This window comes from Macaca mulatta, chromosome 3 (genome assembly GCF_049350105.2).
Source record: "Macaca mulatta isolate MMU2019108-1 chromosome 3, T2T-MMU8v2.0, whole genome shotgun sequence".
In the NCBI taxonomy this organism is placed as follows: domain Eukaryota; kingdom Metazoa; phylum Chordata; class Mammalia; order Primates; family Cercopithecidae; genus Macaca; species Macaca mulatta.
Window position 1 is genome coordinate 138,804,819 of NC_133408.1, and position 17,465 is coordinate 138,822,283.

Consider the following 17,465-nt stretch of genomic DNA (forward strand, 5'->3'; position numbering starts at 1 on the left):
TCCTTTGTCCTGTATCCTTCTGTGGGTAAAACACAAGATAGAATTTGGTTTGTCTTCCCTTTCTTTTTAGGAGGACTAACACTCTCAGAAATAAGTGAATCCCTGCTAAAGAAAGCAGGGTTACCTATTAATGTGTCTCCTTATGAAAAAGCAAAAACCTTTACAATTGTCCTACTGCTGTAAAGGATGAAACCAAATGTCTTTTTTGTTCTTCAATTAACTTTTAAAAAATTAGCCTAGAGTGGTCAAAATTTAGAAAGCATATTTCAGCAAGAACTATGGATTTATAAAGAGATGTTGATTCAGATAAAATATACTTCGGACAGAAAATGAGGATAAACATTTTATGATACAACAGGAACTAGAAAACGCACAGGAATTTAAGGAAGAACATTTTTTAATGGTTGAAACCAGTCTTTATGAGGCGATTATGATGCAAAAAATATTACAATGAATAACAATGCATATTCTACTCTTTGTAATATTTCATACAATAATTCCTTTATCATTTACATCTCTTAATGCCAGAAAAGCATTCTGAAGATGCCAAGCATGAGTTGCAACTGAGTACAAAAAACAGCAAAATTTACTCTATTTCCAGAAGAGTTGCAGAACAGAGAATAAAAGTCCTTAAAATATGAATAAAGTGTGCTAAAATGTCCATTTGCATGATCAGTGACAAAATACATAAGCCCTTAAAGAAAAGAGTTATACTTGCTGTATGAAGGAATTCATAGAGAAATGTGAGTCATAAGCAAATTATTTATAAATGTCTTTAAAAATATTTGGTGTGCATGAAATGCAATATGCTGATGGTCCTGGAGACTGTTGCAATTGAAGGATGATGGTGTTTTCCCCTGGAAGAGGATGACAGGAATGCACGGCCTAGGATTTGTTGAGAATGTCCACTCTTCTGAATTGGCCACCCAGAAACCAATTGTTGAATCAGAACAACACAAAGAAACTGGTTTGTGCTTGAGCCAGGTCTGTAGAAATGGAAATCAATTCAGTTGTGGAAATGATGAATTTTAAAAGCTGCTGGAGATTTTTGTGCAAGGTAGAGATTTTCATAACATCTCAATAATCCTTTTGAAATGTGCAGTTGCTTAATACAAAAAAAGAAATAGTGCCACCATTTCTTCAACTAAAAGATAAGATGTGCTTTGTAAAAGTAAAGCATATCCAATTTTCATCCTGTAGGTCGGTATTACCCAGGGTCATGACGTAGCTAGTGCATAAATGTGAAGAATCATTTGCTGCCTGTAAAGTGGAGGAAATATTACTAATCAGAAAGCAGTGGAATATTACAATGAATAATACTTAAATTTTATATCTGAGATATCATACTGTTTATTAATCAGTTCAATTTCTCTAGCTGCAGAGAGAAGTTATCTAATGGGCTTCACCAATAAGGCAAAACACATTCCTATTCCAGAAAGGCACGTAAAAAGGGTGCTTCTCAACCCTCAAGACCAGCACACACCAGACAAGGAATGGTAGCTAGAGTACATCTGCCTTGGACCAGCATTTCCACACCCTTCAGACCAACTTCCATGTAAAGGTGTATGTACTACTTTCAAAAGGACCATTGGGTTATTTTCCTTGTTACCCCCTGAGTGAAACCACACATTAGCTCCACCATCTTACACTTTGCTCCTTCTTGCATACCCATCTTCTTACTTGTTCCTATTGTTCACAAATCTGCCCAAAGATATAATTCTTATGATATTACAAGCTGAACTTTGCTTAAGAAAATCTACATCTTTTGTGATTCTTCTAACTCTAGTAAATCAAGTAATCAACAGTTTATTCTCTGCTTGTAAAAAAAAGGCAGTAATTTTTCCTTATAAAAATCAAATATATAAGCAAAACTAATATATTCATTGACAAAGTTGCTCCAGCAAGCCTTGAATTTTTCATTATAATTTAGCTATAAATAGACCCAAGGAATCTGACATCCAAGAATCATTAAGCAATCATAAAAATGTATCACATAATTTTAATTCTGAATACTTACAAAACATGTTTATGACTTCTGCATTTCCTTTTATTAAGTATGCTTTCCCATTAGGACAAGTTTTTTTGTTATTTTGTTTTACTTTTCAGTGGATGATCTCTTCTATTACATAGTCATACAAATACCTTTGTTTAGTCATAATTTGTCAGTAGGCTAATGACAGGTATTGAAGGTAATATTTAATGTTTTATAATGTGAATATTTTAGGCTAGTATTTTGAAGACATTCTGTCCAAATAGTTTGGAGGCAGAATTATTGTCTTTTTGGTGACTAAATAGTAGTAGAAGTGATTAGAACCAAATATTAGGTTGCCTTCTCAAACACAAGCTCTCAATCTCACAAAAGGAAATTACGGGTCCCCAGATTCCACTTTAACTGATTTATGCTTTGGTAATAGACAATTCAAATTTATAATTTCATGGAAAACCTCTAGAAGATAGAATGGATGCCGATGAATCCAGGCTATTGGAAAATCATGAAATTTTATTAGGGATTAGATGAGATATAGAATCTTTAGCATGTACTGGCACATAGTAAACAACTAAATAAGTTATTATAGCACATATACTGCTTTTATTTACATTGCCTTGAGGTGAAGAAAAATAGAGAGAAAGTAAAAAATTCTCCCCCACAGGCGACACAAATGCTACCTGCGATAAATAAAAAAAGGTTTTCCATTTTATGTGTAAGAGTGCATGGACAATAATATCTGAAGCACAGAGGCCTAAAGTCTCTCTACAATTCTGCCAGAACTCTTGTACACATCTCTTTTTTCCTCTAAACTCTGAGTACTTGGTTTTACTATGTCAAAGACTATTTTCCCCTATTTCCTGATACTATTATATTCAAATTTTCGTTCAGGACTTTTCTAGATTTGGAAAATGCATGGCCAGCATGTCTACATGCAGCAATCCTGTTCTTATGAAACCATTTCCTAGTCAATTATTTTAAAATATCAGATAATTTAATATATAACTAGCTATATAATTGAGAAATGAACCAGTCAATTTTGGACAAGTTTTGCACAAGTGCTATATTTGTGCTAATGTTACAATGGTCACAAATACATCTTTTATCTCATTTCTCCCAGAATTAAAGGTATACTTTAGTGATCTGCTTGATAATATTTATAAGTTTATTTACTTATATTTAAAAATGATTATTGGCTAGACATGTCTAGAAATATATATGGCCTAATATATAACTTCTCTTTGATAAAATGAAAACAATATATAAGCTAATATTATTGAAGCAATATTTTTTGGTATGTACTTACTTATTTTATTGTTTTTGATCTGCATGCACAATACGAAATCATAAAAGCAACAAACATCACCACACCAACACTGAGTAAGATCATTTCTATCAGGCCAAGGAGGTTTATTTTTCCAGTTACTTGACTTCTGAACATCTTTGCCTTCTCATCACCAATGGTCCCAGTCTGTAATCAAGTTAATAATCAACATTATTTGGGTATATTAGTAAAACAAAATATTCAAACCCTTCAATTGCCTATCACCCTTTTTTCTAACACCTCTATTGGTGTTAGTCATCAGTGTCTACAAGACAAGTCAATGGAATTTTGCAAGTCAAGAAAGGCAATTAAGTGCCAGATAGGGTGTAGCCCTCTTCAGAATGATCTCAGAATGATTTCCCAATGGGTGTTTCCCCATGACAAAGGGTCACCAGTTCCACTTGCTCCAAAGACTTATTCAATGCTTTTCCTACTTTATAGCTAATCAATGCATGGATTTATACTAAAAATCCCTTGTCAGGCAATAGGATAGACTATCTTAAGACAAATGTTACAACAAGAAAACATGTTTAATAGATGAATTTTTGAAGAAAATCTTATAGGAAATGTTTTCTAAAACCTGAAAACTAACGCAAACTTGATATTTTTGTGCAATTAGGTTATCTCAAATAGGTTTAATAAATGTCTACTCGTCCATATGGGAAATGGAAATACATATAGCTTTAAATACTATACATTCTTTTGAAACATCAAGAGCTTGTTTATTGTTTTAATAACTAACAGCTGAAAATACAAACCTCATTAAGCCAAAGAATAGGCACAATATAGTTCCTCTTCAGACGCTTTAATACTCTGTAATATACATTGAAAATAATTATGAACATATAAACTAATATTTATACATAACAAACTTTAAAATAAATGTTCAGAAATTAGTTGCTGTTGCGAATTTGGTCTTGTTCCTGTAATGACTCATGCACATTTTAATATAGTTGTTTTTTACTTCCTTTGCTCTTATGTGTCTTCTAATCACATTGATTTTTTTCCCAAGTGTGGATTTTCCCTTTCAATAAATTCTCGGGGAACTAAAATATGAATTCCAACAATTATTGTCATAGAAATTTTTGGGCAGCTAACAAAATGAGAGATGCTATCAAACGCTCAAATAAAACTATTCCAAAATTTGTGCAAGTACCATTTCAATAAACACAAGATATGGTACTAAGCTATAGGTGAAATTTGTCATAAGCATTTAATAATGATTGTTTGGTGACGTTAAGCAAAAGATAATTGATATTGGATGTTCTTTCCACTTACATAGATTTACTCATGTTCTTACAAGAAGATACTACAGATTTTATCAAAATAACCATTTTCAAGAGACTCACTGAATTTTGTTTGATGGCTTGACCAATAGGTTGACCTGCAGCCGTTTTGCAAATTGTAAAGTGAATCCAGTTATCTAAAAAGAGAACAACTAAATAATTACCAACTTTTTAAAACATTCTTTTATACTATTCAAAACTTATTTTTCTTACAGCAGAAGAGAAGGTAGTAACTTAAGGTTAAACAGGACTACTTGAAACTTTTAAAACTCTCTATATAGTTATATTTATATACACACGCATCCATATAGATACACAATTTATTTGCCCAATCGAATGTCAAGGTTTTAGTTAGATTTGTGATTTACTTGAAATGGTTTAAAGAAATCAACAACAAAATATAAGATCTCAGATAATTCCTGGTCAAATATATATGCTGTTAGAATCCATGTATCATTAGTTATAATACTACTTGTGTCATTGTTTAAACTAAAACATGACTAGTAAAATTCTAGAATTTCATTTACTTTTTGAAAAGGAAAATACAAAAATAAAGATTAAAACTGTTGTGCTATAACAATTTTATAAATTTTAACAATAAGTATAGTCAAATTCACATACACTCACTCTTTGAATTTTACGTAATATACAATAACTCCTCATAAGCATAATTTTATATAAATATTTTAAGCCAATTAGAATCACTTCATAAACAACAATAGGAAAAAATCGACGTAAGTTTCAGTAACTTAAAAGAATGTGATTCAATAACTATGATTAGTGTTATCTCCAAGATTATTTTTATTTCAATTGTATTGTTTAAAATAGCAACCAAATCAGATCAATAATGTGTTTTCTTACAGGTTCAATATCCAAGTATGTCCTATGTTCTTCTTCATTTGGGTTTAATCCATCAATAGTTTCTGAAACGTCAGGACTTGCATATAGAAAATGAGGAAGTGAAATGTACACAGGTTTCCCTGAAGACAAGTTTTAAGAGTCAATTGGAATTAATAGCTTCCTTCATTTCATATATAACTCAAAAAATATTTCCATAAAACTAAAACTTCTTAAATTAAAAAAAAAATACATATTTTGTTTTTAACATGGGTGGGGAAGAATTATATCAGTTGATTTCTACTGTAAACCCCTTCAGTATTAATTTTCAATATATAGAGTTTTGTTGATGAACCCAAAGTTTCCACTATATATGTTCAGCTTTCAGGCAGTAATATGTCTAGGGACTAAGAATTTATTTAACAGTAGTTTTTTTTTTTCTTCCTCCACACCCATGTTAGTATGATAAATATGTACAGTATAAGCTAGCCTCCAAATTTTATGTTTAACTCTAGCTTTAGATACATACTGAAAATACATTTACCTGTACCATTTTCTAGTGAAAAAAGTTAGAACAATGACAAATGGATAACAGGATGCGCAAAGTGTTCTCGGAATTATTTTCATTTCACCCTAAATCTAAAAGCAGCCACAAAGAAATGCTAGTGTGGTTTTAACTAAATTTTGTAACACTGAAACACATATTTGGGACCTTCCCAAAATACAAAATCAGCACTAAAATTTTCTGCCACCATTCTGCCCTAATTACTTTCTTACTTTAATTTTAAATTTTGCTTGCAAAGGGATTGTGGTAAAGGTCTCATTTTAAAGAATATCACAAATTATGATATGGACTGTGCTGCTGAGGATATTTACTCACCTTCTTTGCATTTGCTGATGTCTAGCACACCATATGATGTACAATTTTTTGAGATAATTTTTTCTGTGCAGAAACAATGGTTGTCTGGGTTTTGAACTGGAGAGGCAAAGGCCTTGGATGGAAGAACAAATCTATACACAGGAATTCCTTTCAGATTAACGTCGGATTCAAATACAGCATAGATTGACCTAAATACAGAGAAAAAAGAGCTGCATTCCAGGAACCTGAACTTACATTCTGGAGATTCATTTTTTCTTATTCTTGCTTTACCTTACAAACATCATACACTCTATCTTAAATTCTTGTTTCATTCTTAGGAAAAAAAGTGATTGGGAAATTTTAACACATACTAGAACTCAATACCCAAGTATGAACTATTCTTGTTTGTGAAGTACCATGTTTATTTATACCAAAGTTAGTAAATATTTATAGCACTTCTTTCAAATACTTTATTTGTGATCAGTTTAAATGAAATAAAGTTTCTTTCACAGCTTAATTAGTCCTGGAGAGAAAGACCACTCACTGGAGTGTGTGCATATACATGCTGGATATATACCTGGTACATTTCCATCATTTACCAAGTGTCTACTTGTATAGAACCATAGGGTTCAATACACATTTTTTTTCTAATCCCCAGATACACCTATATGAAGAAATACTGCTGTCTTAAATTTTACAGATAAGAAAACAAATCCGAGATGTTAAATGCTTACCCACCATCATACAGTCTTTAGGGACAGAGCTTGGGCTTGAGGGTAGTGGTAAAGGCTCCAGTGTTCGTGGGTTATCTACTGGGCCCCACAAATTTGAGCAGAGCACATGAACACAGTTCTGTTACATCTGCATCATCTTCTCTGTATGTCTTTAGAAAGACTGGACTTACCCTTCTGAACTTCATTGTTATTAGACTACTAGTTTAGTTTCAAAAAGGCAAAATGGTTCTTGCTTAGATAGAAATAGCAAAAAAATGATTTACGCTATTAAAAATTGGAAGATATAGAAGAATATTTTGCAGAGTTAATAAACATTATGAATTTTCTATGCTGTGTTTAATCATTATTTGAGAAAAATAATAAAGTTTCTTGGTCTGCATTTTGTCACCTGGGGTCTGACTCAGACATACTTCAGTTTTTCTCTTACCTGCAAATGTCGGAAGAAAAGAACTGCAATACTTGGCTCTTCTCAACAAAAGGTGGAAACGAGGCTGCATCTGTTTAAAAATCGAGTGGCAAATGATGAGATGTAATATGTGTTCTAGAAAAAAACCTAGAAATCTCTCCTCCAGTGTAGTCAATGGAAATATAATGCAAACTACCTAAGTTATTTATCTAGCAGCAACATTTTTAAAAGGTAAAAAGAAATAACCGGCCAGGCACGGTGACTCAAGCCTGTAAGCCCAGCAGTTTGGAAGGCCAAGGTGGGTGGATCACCTGAGGTCAGGAGTTCGAGACCAGCCTGGCCAACATGGTAAAACCCCATCTCTACTAAAAATACACAAAATTAGCCGGGTGTGGTGGTGGGCACTTGTAATCCCAGCTACTTGGGAGGCTGAGGCAGGATAATTGCTTGCACCCAAGAGGCGGAGGTTACAGTGAGCCAAGATTGTGCCATTGCACTCCAGCCTGGGCAACAAGTGGACAACTTTGTCTCAAACAAAACAAAACCAAATGCTATTTTATTTAACTTATTAATATTCAAAATATTTTAACATGTAACCATTATAAAATATTTTAAAATCCACGGTGCATTTTATATTTACAGCACATTTCAAATCATACTAGCCGTATTTTGAGTCCTTAACAGTTACATATGGCTAGGGGCTGCTATAGTCAACAACAAATCTACATACTATACATATTTAATGGTACAAAATAAAAGAAACTTAAACATAAAATGAAATGTCAAGGCTAACATTGTGTTTGTTTTTTGAAATGCCCCACCCCACCAGCAGAGTGGCACTTTTCTTCCAGGGAAGTTCATTTGGAACTCCTGCTATGTCCACATTTCTTATTTGTAGTGATTTTGTTTTTCATTGGCCCTATGGCTGATGAATACTTCTAAAAATACTTACTAAAGTTCTCTCACTAAACAGAACTTCAAATGCTTTGAAAGTATATAAAAAAAGTCATTTATTGAATTTACTTTTTGCTACAACTATGATCCATGGCAAACACTGGATATATGAAGAAATAATTAGTTAACTCCTCCATGTACTTCTCACATGAATATCACTAATACGAGTCGTCATTGAATAAATTTTAAATGGTAAGTCTCATCTTCAATTATGCATTGCAGGTTCTTTCTCTGGCAAGTGTGTCAACCTTGCGACCTTATTTTCATTACTTTACACTCTTGTGACAAGTGAAATATAAGCCCCCATATGGACATTGCCAACACCTGCTTTCCCATTTCCTTAATAATTAAAGAAAAATACATTGAAAAACTTTTAAGATCATTATCTAAAATATCATTGAAGATTATGTGCAGAACTTCCCCCCACCGCCCAAAATAAACATTCTAAATGTATACCAATACTTCCATTTTAAGTCTTTTCAAACTTACTGAAGAAGGTAAAGAGGATGCACTTCTAAATTATGATGAAAACACATTAGAACCTTACTGTTTTATTACTTTCTTTTCCCTAGTGCCATAAGCAAGAATCTCTCTCACAGGGATCATCCCCTGCTCTGTCCAAATTCCCTCTTTTCCTAGTTTGTTTCAGGTCTATTTTCACCCTAGATATTTTTAACATCATGCCTGATGCTCATGCATTTATATTATTGTCAATGAATCCTCTTTTTAAAGATTTCACCCCTTAAACCCATAAAGAATCCTTCACTAGGAGTAACACAGTATATTTATCTCTGCATCTAAGGACTAAGTATTCTGCTTATACAACTACTAGCATTGGTAGTATTGAGGACTTGAAAATTTATTTCCAGAAATGCTTTACTTAGAAAATAACTTCTTTACCCACTCTTATGGCTTAAAACCCTGCAAAACCTTGGCTGGTCACGGTGGCTCTAGCCTGTAATCTCAGCACTTTGGGAGGCCGAGGGGGATGGATCACAAGGTCAAGAGATCAAGACCATCCTGGCCAACATGGTGAAACCCTGTCTCTACTGAAAATAACAAAAATTAGTTGGGCGTGGTGGCAGGCGCTTGTAGTCCCAGCTACTTGGGAGGCTGAGACAGGAGAATCACTTGAACCTAGGAGGTAGAGGTTTCAGTGAGCCGAGATCACGCCACTGCACTCCAGCCTGGTGACAGAGCCAGATTCTATCTTAGAAAACAAAACAAAACAAAACAAAACTCCTGCAAAGCAAATTCAACAGTGTTTTTGCTGTTTTTTTTTTTTTCCTACCAGGCAATGATAGAAATAAATATGCATAGGAAGTCAATAATCATACCTTTGGCAAAGAAAACATTCTCTGTGCTTCATTTTTACTTAACTGTCTTTATGGGATATTCCCTAATTTTGTGAACTTCGTGCTTTTGTTTCCTAGTAGTTGAAAGCTTGCCTCTGATATTGATTCATGATATTTGATTCCCACGACTTTTTCTTTTTTTTTTTTTTTTTTTTTGAGACAGGGTCTCATACTGTTGCCCAGGTTAGAGTGCAGAGGCACAATTATAGTTCATTGCAGCCTCCACCTCCTGGAATCAAGTGATCCTCCTGCCTCAGCTTCCGAAGTAGCTGGAACTATAGGCATGCACCACCATGCGCAGCTAATATTTGTATTTTTTTGTAAAGATGGGATTTTTGCCATGTTGCCCAGGCTGGTCCCAACCTCCTGGGCACAAGCAATCCACCTACCTTCGTCTCTCAAAGTGCTGGGATTATAGGCATGAGCCACCATGACCAGCCTCCCATTGCGTTTTAAAAATCTTAATTCTTAAACTAATAGGCATATCTGTACTTTGCTTATCCTGAAGGAGAATAAGCCTGATCTAACCATACCCTAAATCTAAGTTTATAGCTCTTTTTCCCAATTCTAATTTGGAATGCTCATTTTTTACATATATTTTTCATAGTTAAGAAGACATCTGACCTTGTTTTTGTTTTCTCTCTTATTCTGACCACCTTACCCAAAAATGGATGTTTCTGTCTTGCAACTTTATTCTATCTCAGCTATAAGCCTTGCTTAGATATGTTTTCTCTTTTGTAATTAACTTTTTTTTATTCTTTCAATTCTAACTTATCTGTATACTATTTATAAAAGATTTGAAAAGTAAAGTGTTTTTTGTTGTTTTTTTACCATTTACTTCTGTTGCCAGGATGACAGTTAAGTTTTTTCAAAGCAAACATTTCTCTGAGTCATGCAGTAAGGGCTAATTTTTTATGATTAATCTTCACAAATCCCATTACATTGAACACACATTTACTAAGCTAATATACAAATAGGGACTCTGAATTATGTTGTGGGGATATAAAGGCAAGTAAACACACACCCTCAACTTTCAGAACACTGTCAGTATAATGGTGGATTTGTGGGAAAGGGAGGTAGATTCACTGTGATGACCACAAAACAAATATTCTTACCTGTACCATTAATCATGTCACAATAACTTTCCCAATAGGAGAGATTCCTTAAGAATAGAAAAAGACAATGAATAAACATTCTCATTTAAAGAATACCTTTCTTACATTACTTTTTCTATTATAATTCAATACTTCTGTTAATATGATGCATTTAAATGTGACAATACTAAGTTTAAGAAATATTTAATTCTGTTCATGTTTTGTTTGAACCTTTTATCTTATTGCAATGTACCTGATGCCATTAGGTGGCCAGATCATAAAATAAAAACTGCCAGGTGTTAATTAGAAACGTCTTGGAATAGGGAAAAAATTAAAAACATTTATCAGAAACTTAAATCTCTACTTAGGGGAGAATTTTTTTTCCCAATGGGATACATGAATTACTCCCTCAGTAGCATAAGTGTTCAGAATGAATAGATGGAAAGTGTTAAATGGGTAACTGAAGTAAACTCAGTATAAGGCAGGCAGAAGAGAGAAGCGGGGAAGAGGAAAGAAAGAAGTTGATGTTTGGATCAGCAAACATTTAAAATATGTAGATGATTGATTTATATTCCTGCCCCTTCCCCTCTTTAATTCTCACATGGACTAACATTAAAGTAGGAAAGAGTTTATTAATTTATACTTTGTTGTTTAAATAAGCTATACATATCTGAAAGTGATAAAAACAATAGTAATAGTTCCCCTGCATCCTCACCTTTTTGGTGATGGAAAAACTTTTTTTCTACTCCTAACAGTGACATGTCAAGACAAGCCATTGCATACTTTTTAAACAAAATAAGTGGTTAATCATGTTCAGTCTTGCCATGAGTTAAATCAACCTTATAATCTTAAAGTGATGTGAAATTCTTACTCTAATTAGGAGCTCTTTGCAACTCCCCTCCACATCTCTGTAATATTAGTGAAATGTTCGTTATGTCTCAATATAAAAAATTGCTGTGATTTCCTCTTAAATGAATATTTAGAAGTGTTTTTTTCCGTCTACTGACTTTTCTTTAAAAATATGTAACTGTGGACTCTTTAGAAGAAAAAGTAATCCACTAATAATATTTTAGCTGTTAAATGCAATTATTAGATAGACTCAGTTTGAGGTAGGGGTTACTTTAGATTCATAAAAACATTTTGTGTCTTTTGGTTTTTGATCACTTCATTCTTTTTCAGAAAAAAAACTGGTCTAAAACACAATTGTTAACTTTATGGAGAAGAAAGCTTGTTCGTTCCCCTGATATTAGGGTTCTTCCTAGTTTACATTTATGATAAATTATAAATTATTTAGATGAATAGGCCAAAACTAGGGAAAAATAAGGAAATAATGGCTTAGGAAGCTGATTTTTTATTTTACCACTTTAAAAGTGGCATAGTCTTCATTTTCACATTTTGTATGTACATTGTAGAACTGCACCTGAAATATTCATTCCATTTTTGCATTGATAAAGACTGTTTGCAGGGGGAAGGTCATGAAAGCACTTGCCTGGATTCATTAAGCTTCCATGCTTCCATGTTTATAGACACATTTAGGTCATGGCACTGGAATATAGAATTTGATCTGCTCGATTTAAAAATTAAAAAAAAAAGTTTCCATCTACTAGACAATCAGTTTTTTTTTTAATCTTTTCATTTATGGTATCTAATTGTAAGAATAATTGTATTATAATGCTGGATATGTAGCAGAGATGAAAAAATAGTCCCTTTGGGGATTTATGTAACATAACCTATGCAGAAAGGTGAACCAAACCCTAAAGTGGAGCTGATAGTCAGCAGCTATGCACTGGTGTGAACGCACCAGTTGCCACAACTAAAGGGTTAATACCTAGCAGAACAGGAGTTTCCAGAGCTGAATTATAACCAGGTCTGTTCTATAGTTTGGTGTCTGTGTCTTATGAGACGTTAAATGAATACCATTCCTGTTTAAGAGTACCCTAGTAACACACATGCACATTTTACCCGAATACCTACCTTTTACCTTTATAGGTGTCGATTATGGCAACTTTACTTATGCTGTCTTTTCCATTGAAAACTTTATAAACTCCATCCGCAGTATTGTTGTACTGAAAATAAATGTATGGGAAAAATTTGCTTCTAGAACAAATCATTTTTTCATAGTTATACAATATATAACTTACTTTCACATTTCTCAATCACTGGTTACTCATATAACTTGAAATACATCTGCAATACATTTTTTTAAAATATTGGCCTTAAAAAATTGTGAAAGGTGCCTAGAAATAAGTGCTAGATGCTGAGACAAAGAAGCTACATATCAGAAGCTGACAAGATGTGAACTCTAGCACTCTTTGTCATCATTAAGCCAATGAGGGCATTTTGATCACTATTCTTACTATGTTGAGGTGAGGGACATTGAACAAACCTATAAGAACAATGATTTATAGGGGTATTCTAAATGTTATGACCATTAATAAGTGGTTACTAAAATGATAAAAATTAGGCATCCACAATTTAAAGCATTAGCCAAAGAAAGAGCTATGAGTATTGAGTTAAAATGAGAACGAATTTGATTCGTTATGGCTTTCTACATTCTTATCTAATTGATATATAACCTTGTCATCCTAACAGCATCTAAAAGTAAAACAATGAACTAGAGAACATAATATTCACATATAGTGCCAAATGAAGTCATAGTCAAACTTCCAATTCAATAGTTAGCTTATCCTATTTGTAATTCAAAACATTAAGCTGTAATGAAGTATACCACCAAGTTCACATTTTCCTTAATCTTCAAGCTGCCATCTCATGACATTGTGGACTACTAAAAATTCTTATTTACAGACCCCATTAAAATGAAGTCTATTAGCTTATCAGTATTGAGATGTGAACATTAGGCTAACTTTTAAGTAAAAATTAAATGTGTAAGAGGTCTAGAAAAGGAGGAGTGAGGAGTATATTTAAAACAAATAAAAATATGGTATTAAACTTGATTATGTGAAAAGGGAAATAAAAGCCAAAAACAGCACTCAAAGATTTACAGACTAGCTTACCAGCTAATTTAAAACAAATTGTATATTTATAAATGAGTAGAAACCTGATTAAATCTGATCTTCAGGTTTAAATTTAATTGTTAAATTCAGATGAATTTCCCGACTAGGAAAGCTGAAGCTACAATGGGAAGGGGACTTTTTAAAAAGTTCGGATATATATCTCCAGATCAGCAATAAGACTAATGAGCTAAATTATAAAATTATGCCTTGCCAATGCCATTGAATTAATTCAATTAAAATGTAATAATATTGCCATTCATATTTGGTACTTACAGGATAAAACATACCAACTCTAGTAGAAACAGGGTATGGAACCAAACTCAAAAATGGATCCGTATAGCCCCATAACAGTTCTCTCAAAGTTCTGACTTGGAACATAGAAGATTTTGACTTGTTAATAAGCGAATTGAGTACCACTTGAACAAATGGATTTGGATAGATATGGGATGCAGCCTACAAGAAAAAAAAGTCACTGTTTAAGACAGGAATACAATATTAGATTTTAACAAATAAATGGATTAAATACTAATACTGAGCTTAATACAAGACTTTTTGAAGCTTATCTTTAAAATTACTGCCAAATCCTACCAAAACTCAAAGTATAATTTTTCTGATTCCTAGATGATTACATTTCTTTGCCTCAGTGCCAGCCACAAGAAGAAGATATTCCAAGTTAAGATCTATTTATTTAATGATACACTTAAACTGGTCTTCTCAAATACCTAATGCATTAATGTATACGAAGCTTAAAACCTAGATGACGGGTTGATAGGTGCAGCAAACCACCATGGCACATGTATACCTATGTAACAAACCTGCATGTTCAGCACATGTATCCCAGAACTTAAACAAACAAACAAACAAACAAACAAAAAGCCAGAGGTCTGGTCCGAAAGGCTCTGGAGCCATATGTGACAGAAATGGTGCAGGCAATTGTTGCAGGCATGTTCATCACAATGGCAGGTTCCACGTCTAATGGCACGAGGCTCTCTGCCAGTGACCTGACCAGTGGTGCGGGTGAAATGCTGACCACAAGCTCCAACAGGTCTCCGTACAGCATCTCCAGGGTAAAGACCCCGGTGTCCCAGGTTGGGGAGGACGAAGAAGACTATGACGAGGACAACTGACGTCCTCTCCATTTCAATTTCAGCTTCAGGAAAATGTTTAGGCAAAGAAGCTTCTTTTTTTAATGTGGGTTTTCTGTTTCCTTTTGGCCTACTCTCAAGAAGATATTCGTAAGCTATTGAACTTTGACATGCACCTCCGGTAAGCAAGGATTGTTTTCCATAGAATTAGGATGTGCTGTGGATGTGCGGTTTGATGCCAGTGTGCTGATGCAGAGCCTTCATATACTTTTTAGGATTTTGTGTTTTCATTTTCTATTTTTCTTAAAATGCAGAGTTCATTTTTGCCCCTTAAGGGTTTTTGCTGAGCTTGCTGAAAAATTGTACTTCATCCACGTAAACGCCCTCGTGTTGCGGATGGTGAGCACCAAATGCCGTTTATTTGCCGTGAGTTTGGACGGCACCCTCTGTTGGCGGATAGCGAGACTCGGCGGAGTTTTATGTTTGTTCAGTGGTGTGGTGTCTAGAGCTCCAAGCAAACAGCAGAATTCGACTTTCCAAACAATAGACACCGTCAACCTTATCGACTTTATTTTCCCTTAAATTATATTGACAGTTGTGATTCCAATCAAGTTTATATACTCTTTTCTCTCCCCATTTTGCAGCAACAAATTGCAAAGTGCTTTTGTTTGTTTGTTTTGGCTTTGTTTGGTTAAAGGTTATTGCCAGGCTGGTACAGCTATGGGGACTGTCTGGAAAGCCTGAAATGGTTTATTGCTTATGGTAAAATTTGCCTGATTTCTCACAGGCAGCGTTTGGAAACCTTTTATTATACAATTGCTCACATACTTAAAAGTCTATCATTTAAAGACATACTGAAACAAATGTTGTACTTATTTCCTAAGCATCTTCCTGTAATCTATTATAAAATTGAAATTAGGCGGGGCGCGGTGGCTCAAGCCTGTAATCCCAGCACTTTGGGAGGCTGAGACGGGCGGATCACGAGGTCAGGAGATCGAGACCATCCTGGCTAACACGGTGAAACCCTGTCTCTACAAAAATACAAAAAACTAGCCGGGCGAGGTGGCGGGTGCCTGTAGTCCCAGCGACTCGGGAGGCTGAGGCAGGAGAATGGTGTAAACCCGGGAGGCGGAGCTTGCAGTGAGCTAAGATCCCCACTGCACTCCAGCCTGGGCGACAGAGCGAGACTCCGTCTCAAAAAAAAAAAAAAAAAAAAAGAAATTAAGTATAGAGAATGTTTCAACAAAAAATAATGAAAAAAATAAAGTGGTCTTCTAATGCAGTTGATTCTTACGATTTTTTCACTTTCCAAATGACCATGCCTCCTTTCAAAATAATGATATGGGAATACATTTATGACAAAAATGGAAAAATAAGTAAAACCTAATAATTCGAATGATAGGATTAATTACAGTGAGTTCTAGAGTGTTTTAAAATAGGTAACTTTGTTGTTTGTCTACTCACTGCCACAGCCAGATTGAGAACTGTGAAGTTGTCAGCTTCTGTTCCAACTGAGAGTGAAGGTTCGAAGATGGCACCATTGGGCTGTAGGAAAGAGACTGTGTTGTCCTTAGGGTCCTGGGTTATATTTTCCTTGGCTAGAAAACGAACTCTAAAGAAACAGAAGTAAGCAAAATTCAAAACATTTGCCATATGTGAACGTTAAATCTCAAATGTCATTCATTCATTCAACAAATGATTTTTGAACATATAGAATATGCCAGATATTATGGAAGCAATGGTGTTAAAATGAGAAATCAGCCAGGGTCTCTAGCAAACTAATCAGAAGGGGTCTTAAACTGGTAAACTGGAAATTAAAATAGTGAGGGAGAAGGAATATTGCTATAATGGAGACTCCATGGGAAAACACAAAACAGATACAGATCCAGATTTAGAATGGTCAGGGTAGGGGTGAGGGTTAAGACACTTTTTAGTACAAGTCTACATAAGTGGTCTATGTAACAAATAGAAGTTTAGTTAGGTAAAGTAGGGCAGATGGTAGCATGCATAAGAACGAACATAATATATTTTGGGAAATGCAGATATTTGAGTGTGGTTGGATTACAGAGTAAGAGGTGAGGAGAGTAGTGGAAATAAAGCAGCTGAAATAAGAAAGATCTCAAACATAAAACAGTTGCATATAATACTCAAATGTCAGACTTTATCCTGAGGGTAAGGAGGAGAAAGTACAAGGACTTCAGCTGGGGAATATTTAGAGCACATTTTCTTATATTAGAAAGAATGATCAAAATATGTAACCTATCCAGCACTGCTTTTTCCCTTTTTCAGTACTTTAATGAGAATTAGAGATAAGAGAATATCATTTCCATTTTTAAGGGTTATAGAACAACCTCCCCAACCCCTCAAGTATATTGAATACTTCTGTTAGTTCTAATCTCCTGACTCTAACATATCTAGGCTGCAAAGTACCAACTACATTTTAGGAATGTAGTGAAGGGTGATTATTACAGGAAAAATACATTTCACAAGTGGAAGATATTCACTGAGAAGAAATAAGATATACATCATA

General features: G+C 34.2%; 1 protein-coding gene across 32 annotated transcripts in view; it reads right to left on the reverse strand.

Annotated features, from left to right (window-relative positions):
- Positions 1–379: 379 nt before the first annotated feature.
- The window catches only part of CD36 (CD36 molecule (CD36 blood group)), a 77,585-nt gene continuing 60,499 nt past the window's right edge, over positions 380–17,465 (reverse strand). For 23 of the 32 annotated variants that reach the window (XM_015134042.3, XM_077994416.1, XM_077994429.1 and 20 more), the window contains 11 exons: positions 16,400–16,547; positions 14,124–14,303; positions 12,811–12,902; positions 10,858–10,904; positions 7,455–7,524; positions 6,315–6,502; positions 5,459–5,577; positions 4,661–4,734; positions 4,070–4,124; positions 3,294–3,458; positions 380–1,260 (listed from right to left, as the gene is read on the reverse strand). In XM_015134042.3, coding sequence (XP_014989528.2) covers positions 3,294–3,458; positions 4,070–4,124; positions 4,661–4,734; positions 5,459–5,577; positions 6,315–6,502; positions 7,455–7,524; positions 10,858–10,904; positions 12,811–12,902; positions 14,124–14,303; positions 16,400–16,547 — 1,138 coding nt within the window. In that variant the 3' untranslated portion in view covers positions 380–1,260. 32 annotated transcript variants of the gene reach the window in all.